This window comes from Alosa alosa, chromosome 2 (assembly GCF_017589495.1).
Source record: "Alosa alosa isolate M-15738 ecotype Scorff River chromosome 2, AALO_Geno_1.1, whole genome shotgun sequence".
Taxonomy (NCBI): domain Eukaryota; kingdom Metazoa; phylum Chordata; class Actinopteri; order Clupeiformes; family Clupeidae; genus Alosa; species Alosa alosa.
Genome location: NC_063190.1, coordinates 29,145,367 through 29,154,899, shown reverse-complemented (window position 1 = coordinate 29,154,899; position 9,533 = coordinate 29,145,367). Strand labels below are relative to the sequence as shown.

The window sequence follows — 9,533 nt, the reverse complement described above, 5'->3', positions numbered from 1 at the left end:
CTTTCCCCCTCCTTCAAAACACTTTTTGCCCCCCCCCCCCCCCCCCCCCCCCATGGACTCTCTAAGTCCCCTCCACACTGGGCAGGACCCCATGTACGTCCCTCCCATTGCAGTGCTACTGCTCTGACAGCCCTTACTACTTACAAACAACCCTAACCAAACTACTGGTGTCTCTACTTTAAAACACCTCCAGCGTTGTAGTTGGAGGAAGAAGCAAACAGAGCAGGAAATGAAAGAAGGAAACAAAAAAAGGTATTTATTTCTTTTTGTGAATTAATATCGTCGGGGAATAATTGGCCTTATTGGTCGTTGTGACGTGCTGAGACTAAACTGGATGGTGAGGACACGAGGCTGACCGCTGACGCCTCTGCCCCCTCTCGGACGGCCTCTCTTGGAGTCTGTGGAGTGTTGAACTCCTGAAGGGCTCCTGTTTATGGTGTTCAATACAACTGGAAATGTTCCTGTCACTTTAAGTTGTATTCTTTTTTTTTTGTTTTTTGCGTTGCACACCACCGGAAAAGGGCGAGTGATTCGCTGATGGAACCAAACGTGTCTCTTAAACCACCCCACAGAACACATATCAGTAGCCTGTCAATAAGTGCACTGCTGTGCGTGTGTGTGTGCGCGTGTGTGTGTGTGCGCGTGTGTGTGTGTGCGCGTGTGTGTGTGTGCGCGTGTGTGTGTGTGTGTGTGATTGTATGCGAGGAGTAATAGCACTATAGGTGTTTGGTTTTAGGAGTTGAAATATTGGCTTAGTTAATGTCCATTGGGTTACGGTCTCGTTACCTGAAGTATGCCGGATTGCATTCTTGACCCAAACGAGAATGTTCTAGTTGGTGGATCTGACCTCTCGACGGGCGTGTGGTGTGGCGTGCAGCCCAGAGAGCCTGATGAAATAGCCATGCTGATGAATGTCTGTGCCCCCGGGACGGCAGCCTGCAATCTGCTGGACAGTGACACTGGCCTTAGCCACGGGAGCCTGGGACGCTGACTCAGTGATGGGGTGTTGCCCCCTGCTGGAAGGGCCACTGGGGGTGGCGATGGCGATGATGCCTTCTTGCCCCGCGGCTGTGACGTGGTGTTTCTGGCACTTTGTATTACTTTCTTAACTGAATGATGCGGCAACACACACACACACACACACACACACACACACACACACACACACTAACACCCTTCTGCTGTGTGTATGCTGGAGTATTAGTAACTTGAATGCAGACTTTAGTTTGGAGCGCAGCCCACATCGATTGGTTGCTGTGCTGACGATGCAGCACTGAGCTGTGAAGTCAGTCAGGGCCCAGATGGACCGGTAATCCACAACGGCATGTTGGACGGGCGTGTGTGTGCGTGTGTGTGTGGGAGGGGGTTGTTGTACAGGCCTCTGCCTGTGAAGAATACAGATAGAGGTGGTGGTGTTGGCTCCCAACCCCACCTCACGGTCACTCGAGACACCCCTGACGTCATGACGGGTGCACCCAGCACTCTGTGTGTGTTTGTGCTCAGACACAGACGCATGTGGAGCTGACCACGGCTGACCGTTTCAGGCCTGTGTGTGTTGCGCTTGGCTCTCTAATCGAACCCTGACATCCAAAGAGAAAAAGCTGCTGCTGCTTCTATCCAAATTGGGAATGAACTGTCAAAATGGCAAATGGCTTTGATCAAGCAGTGGCTTTCATCTGCATCCAGTAACATTGTGACAGAGGTTGTGTGTCTCTGACGCAAACAGGTTTTTTTTTTTTTCTAGGACCATTTGTCTTTCTCTCATATTCAGTGTAATTTCCAAAGCAGACAGGAAGTACTTTTCTTACCAGGAGAAAGGAAAGCACAAGTTACTGGACAAACTTGGGTGTCAATAATAAAAGGGATTTGAAAATCTCTGCCATTTATGTACAGCATGTTTTGTATATAAATATATATTTAAAAATATAAATCTATTTTATTATTATTGGATTTCTGGTTATTTTTAAAGGAAGACACTACTTTGAGTCTTAGAGGAGGCCTTCTGGGTTTCTTGCTTCATCGAGAGACTGCCTCTAGGAGGGTGGGCATTCTCTGAACATTTGAATCATGACGTTTGGGGGAAGAATTGATTAATACTGCTTTTGCACAACTGTAAAATAGTATACCATCCCACATTTTTTATTGCTGTTTTAGTTCATACATGGGGGTTATTTTATTTAAAAACTGTAATTCAATATTCAAAGTCATGTACAGTTTTTTTTTATGTGATTTTCTTTTTTTGTTTCTTTGTTTCATTATTTAAATTAAAGCTTTTTTGTGTCATCGTTTGCAAAGCAAGAAGTGTGTGAGTTTTATTTAGGGTGAGTCGTGCTCAACGATGCAGTCATACTACACTGCCGTCATCACAAGAAACCTGCGCTGCATCTTAGCTTTGCCTACAATTGTCCCATTTGAAAGTGATTCATACTAATCAGCTTAAAGTACATTGTGTGGAACACGAAACTCAATCTAGAAATGCAGCAGAGATTTTCATGACTCATAAGCATTCATAATTCAGTTTCACAGGGTTGTTTTTTTTTTTTTTTTTTTTTTCTTCAATTCACCACAGGGGACTCCTAATTCTTTCCTGTTTTTATTTGCTGAAGTAACCCAGTAGATGTAACCCCGTAATGTACCAGTTAGTGATGTGAAAGTGTCCAGGTGGTTAAGCTGGCTGTTGCCCAGGTTGGCGGTAGCTGTTAATTCTTGGGTAAGCCCTGCAGCGCCCCCTAGCTTACACAAAGGAGCGCTTGATGAGCGAGGGGGTGTATCGGATCTCGTTGTAGCACTCCTCCTCTTCCTCCTGCTCCTTGGGGCTCCTCATCTTCCTCTCCTGGCCGGAGCGATGCAGCCAAAGCACCAGCACCAGCAGGGCCAGCAGCACCAGGGCCATTGAGAGGGTCAACAGCACCCCCTGCAGGATCCCAGGGGAATTGTTTGGTGCTGGAGGACAGCGAGAGAGAGAGGTTGGATGAAACTGGACATAGGCCATGACCCCTTTTAGTCAAAGGTTATAGAACATTTTTGTTATCACTCAACAAAGGGCAAGAAATGTATTGTTTGCCAATATACTGGAACAGGGAAACTATTTTTAGACTATTCCTTGAACCTTCCTTTTTGAAGAAATCATTTAATTACTGTACAAGGCTGTCATGTCTACATGGCTGACATTTGACATTGGAAAGTGGTTTCCAAGTGAAGGGGAGGTTCAGGATACTCACGTGTGTACACAGAGAGGTTAATGTAGCAGCTGTGGCTGCCAAGGACGTTGGATACATAGCAGCGGTACACCCCAGACGTCTGTGCCGATATATTTGCCATTTGAACAGAGCCTGACATGTCACCTTGGGACGAGAGCCATTTTAGAGTCACTGTTCATTCTATTGGATGAGAACTACAACTTTTAGGGAATGTGAGGTGAGAATGGAATGTGGGCAGTCATCTCTCTGTGTAAAGAGGATAAAACGCACGCACACGCACATCCAAGTCTGATCCTGGGTGCTGGACAAAAAAATGACGAAAAAGAGAGGAAAAAGTCTGCAACACCAGTATATGCTCCCAATTTATGTTTTAATTACCGTGACATTTCGGGCCAGCTCAGGGATGGATCACTGCACGGGCCTACCGGGCCCAGGCCCAGGGGCCCAAGGGGTCAGGGGGCCCTAAAGCCCAAGCCTTTGCATTGAATCATTGCCTCAATATTAACAAATCAGGATGTAGGCTATGAATCTGATTGAATTTAGTATTGGTCATCCCCAAAATGCACCAGAATACAAGAAATCACATCAAACAAATTAAAGAAATTCTTGGGGAGGACCCCCAAACCCCCCCTCCCACATATGCGACAATTAGTGGGGAGCCCTTAATACATGTGGGTCCAGGGGACCGAAAGTTCATAATCCGCCATGGGCCAGTTGAAGCCCTCACGGTAATTAAAACATAAATTGGGAGCATATACTGGTGTTGCGGCCGTCATCTCTCTCCCTGCATGTAGACATGTATCACAGGGTGTTGAACTGAAATAGACAAGCTTGAGGTCTTGCACCAGGGTTGTGGCGTCATTTGTGCCAGCTGATGGCTGTGCTGTGTTTATTTTTAGTGTTTTTGGTGTGTGCGTGCCAGAGACAGAGGATGTCATTCATTATCAACATCTTTCAGTTAATAACTGACAAAAGCTATTAGGAAGTTGTCATGAGATGGCGGTGCTGTCCCTGAGCTCTTACTGTCCATGTTGAGGGGCAGCGTGATCTTCTCCGGCTCTGTCTTCTCCCAGTGCATCTCGGGGGTGGGCACTCCCTCGGAGACGGCGCAGGAGAGCGTCACACTGCCACCGGCCTCTACGTTGCCCTCCCACAGACACACAGGCAGGGAGGGGGGCGCTGACCAGGCAGGAACATGAAGAAGAAAGGAGAGGAGAGTAAAACGCTTTAATATCCCCAAGGAATAACTTGACTTGCAAAACAAAAGTAATAGATGAGTAGATATTGTTTATACTGTGTGTGTGTGTGTGTATATATATATATATATATATATATATATATATATATATATATATATATATATATATATATGTACCATGTTTGTATGTATGTATATATATTTATATATACACAGACAAACACAGACACGGTACATATATATAAAACATCCATAAAATACAGTACACACAACACAGTGGTCATTGTCATGTCAATTTAGGTCCCTGGTGTCATCCAAGATGGAGCTAGATGGAAAAATAGGGGCAATATCAAAGTGTCATGACCCTAATTACTTACGTATGTTGCATCTGTTAAATGGCTCCCCTGGCTAGCACTGAACACTACAGTGTTTATTTCAATTTATCAGTACAGATCAAATGGATTTGAATGGCCTCTGTGACGAACTTAATAATGTTAGCTATTGTAAACAAGAGCACTTGAGGCCAAATCAGAGTTAACTAATGTTTATCTAGAATTCATTGGGGGCAGGGGAGGTGTTGATGCTTACTCCTGTGCTTGTAGAAAGTGTTAATGTGGTTATCTTGTGTGAATTAGGCTAGCAGAGCACCGCATGGGACCCAATAATTCAGTGAGCATTTTTAATTAAAGGCCAATTTCCAGACAAAAACATCAGGCTATTATCAAGTGCCCTGCAGGGCCACGTGCACATCAAGGAAGCTCATTCACGCATGAAGAACAGCAAATGCTTCATGGAGGAAATGCTGAAACAGGGAAGGGCAGGGCAAGGATAGAGGAGGGGGTTGTTTCACTTCCACAGTGGCAAGATCACCACAGATTAATCCATATGGCCCACTCTGGATAAGAGTGAGGAGAGCCAGTGTAAAAGTGAGTATAATGAATTTGATATGCATTTTGACACATGGTATGAATCCTTACTGTATTATTAATAAGTTTACAAAGACACATGGTATGAATCCTTACTGTATTATTCAAAAGTTTACTTTTGAAATCCCTGATGTGATGAGGCCTATGCATAAGCCATAATATCACAGGTTGGAAGGTGTCAGTTTTGGGATCAGCCGAGCGGTAAAGGAGGTCTCTCTTACCCAGTACGCTCAGGCTGAGTTCGCCGATCCCCGGATCTCCCACCTCTGGAGGGTTGCTGACCACGCAGCGATAGATGCCCGAGTCGGACACACGCGTGTCGTTCAGGATCACGTCGGCACTCCACGGGATTCCTGTGAACCCTACGCGGCCAGTGAAGGCAGGGCTCTCAATCACCTGCCCTTGGTCATACACGATCACCTGCAACACAATCACCTGCCCTTGGTCACACGATCACCTGCAACACAATAACCTGCCCTTGATCACACGATCATCTGCAACACAATAACCTGCCCTTGGTCACACACGATCGCCTACAACAGTGTTTCTCAAACTTTTTCAGACCAAGGACCAAGGACTTGAAGACCAAGGACTTGAATTTCCCCTGGGGATCAATAAAGTGTCTATCTATCTATCTATCTATCTATCTAGGACCACTTAACCAAAAACAAAAAAAAAATCACGGACCACCTAGCTAAAAAAAAAAAAGAGTAGACCTACTTCAACAGTATATTACAATAGGCCTACTCACTGAACCACCTTGCTTATTGTTTCAGAGGATTCATATGATTTCAACTGGCACAGCTTACATAGGCAGTGTTGCAGAACTGTTTGGATTTACATACAAGTTGGTTCAATATGGCAAACAACTCATCTATATTATATTTCACCATGTCTGCTCGCGGACCACTTGGAATAGCTTGCGGACCACCGGTGGTCCCTGGACCACACTTTGAGAAACACTGGCCTACAACACAATCACCTGCCCTTGGTCATACACTATCACCTGCAACACAAAGGGGTTCCATCCACTTATTGTCAACATGCAAAATAAAATATAGGATGGATGTCCGTAACCTTTCATTTCTATTGCACTGGACTGAGTTCCATTATCACACACTCACACACACACAGACACACACACACACACACACACACACACACAAACACACACACACACACACATATTTGAGACTTTGATCCTCCCACAACACTATAATTACTGTTTCTCTGAGCTTTGAATAGCAAAGTGCTGTGCTCTCTACTGTCTGTAGGAAACCAAGCCCCAGTTGTCACTGCAGAATTTGCACTCCACATAGTTCAGAATTCAGCAGCCTTGTCTAAAAATACAGCCCCAGCAAAATGTACACATATATTTCCATTGTCACATTTATGCAGATGTTTCTGCATAACAACCAAAGCATCCAGATGTGTCAGAGGTCACATTACATACAAGCTTTTGATACCCATCTGTAAAGCTACATCATGTTTATTCACACTAATGCACTAAACATGCAAACACAGGTGTCTTTTCCAGAACACCAGCGCGGTTTTCATCCAGGGTTGTGAGTACCTGTGAGGGAGAGTCGGGGTCTGAGACTGGCGCTACGGTCCAGATGATGTTGAGGCGCGAGAGGGGGATCATGGTGAAGAAGGAGCAGGGCAGGACCACAGAGTCCCCCTGGATGGCCTCCACATTGGCCTCCCGCACCATCACACGCACCGCGCCTGGAAAGGGCAGAGGAGGACAGCATGGTCAACTGAGCTCACACAAGACACAAAAGGACAGGCAGGCAGGCAGGCCTCTAACTCAGACAACTATTAATACTAGAATATATAATCCTCAAGCAGGCCTCTAATTCAGACAACTATTAATACACTAGAATATATAGTCCTCAAGCAGGCAGGCAGGCCTCTAACTCAGACAACTATTAATACACTAGAATATATAGTCCTCAAGCAAGCAGACTTCTACCTCAGCTTACTATTAATACACTAGAGTAGTATAGAAAGGAGCTGGGGTAGCATGCAGTAGTCTTAAAGGTTTTAGGTTGTAGGTTACAATGGCCCTTGTAATATAATTGACATATGTCTGTTGCTTTGGATAAAAGCATCTGCTAAATGAATAAATGTAAAATGCAAATGTACTCGTCCTCAAGCAGGCAGATCTCTAACTCAGTGTACTATTAATATACTACTCGTCCTCAAGCAGGCAGATCTCTAACTCAGTGTACTATTAATATACTACTTGTCCTCAAGCAGGCAGATCTCTAACTCAGTGTACTATTAATATACTACTCGTCCTCAAGCAGGCAGATCTCTAACTTAGCCTATTATATATATACTGTAGAATGTACTAGTATAGGGGTTTTGGTTTGTGAAGCCAGCGATCCCTATACATTGTGAAACTACATTACTGAATACACATTCCACAACCGTGCATCCAATAATGTAGTTTTACTGGGGTAATCGGGGTAATTACATTTTTAATGTAGTTTTACTGGGGTAATCGGGGTAATTACATTTTTAATGTAGTTTTACTGGGGTAATCGGGGTAATTACATTTTTGTTTTATTTTCCTCACACCCAATTATAGTGGTCCACAGGTTGCAGAATGGTTGTCCACAGGTTGCAGAATGGTTATCCCTAGGTCACAATCAATTGGAAATCCCTGTACAAGAATATAGAGATCCTCAGGCAAGCAAGGCCTCTATCTTAATCTGCTTTAATATACTAGAATAAGCCTTATCATGGATACGTTTCTCATTCTCCGATGGCCACAATGATAACTTTGCACATTTGAGTGAGTTGCCATTCAGATGAACTGATTTCATCCCATTCACCCACTCCAATTATTGTGCACAGGCCATGTCCTCCTGTCCTCATTCTACATCTCTCATTACTGTAATAATCACACACACACACACACACACACCTCCTCCCTCATCGCGTTGGTATTCCCAGGCCCTTTGTAAGTGTGTGGGAAATGAAAATCAGGCCTAATTGCACATGACAGACTCCGCCAGAGAAGCCATGGAGCCTCTCCGAGGGAGAACAAAGGAATCTGTGCTCATTTGGATGCTCTCTGATGCATCTGCCCAAATCACAAACATTTCTAATATGATTTCATCTAAACATTAATATTTTTTTTATGATTTGATGTTTAACCAAAGTGAAAATATGCCTCAAACAGTATTTAAAACTGATTCACTTCTTGCATAAGATTATTCATGTGGAGTGGAAATAATCGACTGACAAAGGTTTACATTTACATTTGTGATCGACTGCTAATGTGAATTTGACTTATATATTACATATAATAAAGCCCTAATCAACATTCCAAATGATAAACCATGCAATGATTGGGGTAATGTTTACATGGTGGTCAGCATTATTTGTGCCTCTTAATTGATGAACAGCCCATCAGAATTACTTTTTAGCATAATTTATTTTGTTGAATATATCACCATTGTTGTTGTTATTAATAACATATTGTAAACACATTGTAAACTGAATCAACACAACACATTTCCAGTAGACATTGTGCAAACACTGGTTCCCAGAAACAACCCCCAGCCAATACTTATGAATTATTAGTAATGCATTAGTGCTCATTCATAATAAAGAGAGAGGTTAAGCAGGGGACTCACTGTGCTGCAGAAAGGTGTTCAGCAAGCAGGCGGTCCACAGCAGCCACCATCCTGAGCAGCCCATCACTGACACACAATGAGCCGCTGTGTGTGTGTGTGTGTGGTTGTGTGTGTGTCCCTCTCTCCGACCCCCTCCCTGCACTCTCACCAGGCCCTGGCATTGACTGGGCAAAAATAATTACATTATTGAGCGACGAATCAAGGATCACCACTACCACCCACCCCCAACTAGTTCCCCCCGCCCTCCTGGTCAGCCCAGAGATGGTTCATGAAGGATGCACTGCATTTTGCTGTGAGTAAATAGTTTAGCGTCATATCAAATAAAATAAAAAACATTACAATGAAAGTCTGCCTTGTCACTTTCCCCGTTTCATTTTTGGATGTAGGTCAGGATATTTGAGCTGACTTATGAGAACCCTGTCTCGTGTTTTGATCCCCTAATCATGTCTTTGGGAGCCGTCATCCATCTGTACAGGATTACAATCATCTCGGAGAGCCCATGTCTTCCTCAGAGGGGGTGGAAAGACCGCTTGCCCTACATTTGTCAGGATATTTAGCA

The 9,533-nt window shown here is 44.1% G+C and overlaps 1 protein-coding gene across 1 annotated transcript; it reads right to left on the bottom strand.

Moving 5' to 3' along the window:
* Positions 1–2,096: 2,096 nt before the first annotated feature.
* On the bottom strand, positions 2,097–9,091 carry zgc:165604 (uncharacterized protein LOC792578 homolog). Its single transcript, XM_048234650.1, has 6 exons — positions 8,975–9,091; positions 6,898–7,052; positions 5,546–5,744; positions 4,224–4,379; positions 3,222–3,344; positions 2,097–2,943 (listed from the first exon to the last, which is right to left on the bottom strand). Exons 1-6 carry the CDS (start codon positions 9,036–9,038, stop codon positions 2,735–2,737), a joined length of 906 nt encoding a protein of 301 aa, XP_048090607.1. The 5' UTR covers positions 9,039–9,091; the 3' UTR covers positions 2,097–2,734.
* Between the last annotated feature and the right edge of the window lie 442 nt (positions 9,092–9,533).

Excerpts from the sequence above, each read along its gene's own strand:
- zgc:165604 (XM_048234650.1), bottom strand. The coding sequence starts at position 9,038 with ATGGGCTGCTCAGGATGGTGGCTGCTGTGGACCGCCTGCTTGCTGAAC. Across the intron at positions 7,053-8,974 it reads GAACACCTTTCTGCAGCACA|GCGCGGTGCGTGTGATGGTG; the intron begins GTGAGTCCCCTG and ends TGCCCTTTCCAG. Across the intron at positions 5,745-6,897 it reads ACCCCGACTCTCCCTCACAG|GTGATCGTGTATGACCAAGG; the intron begins GTACTCACAACC and ends ATTGTGTTGCAG.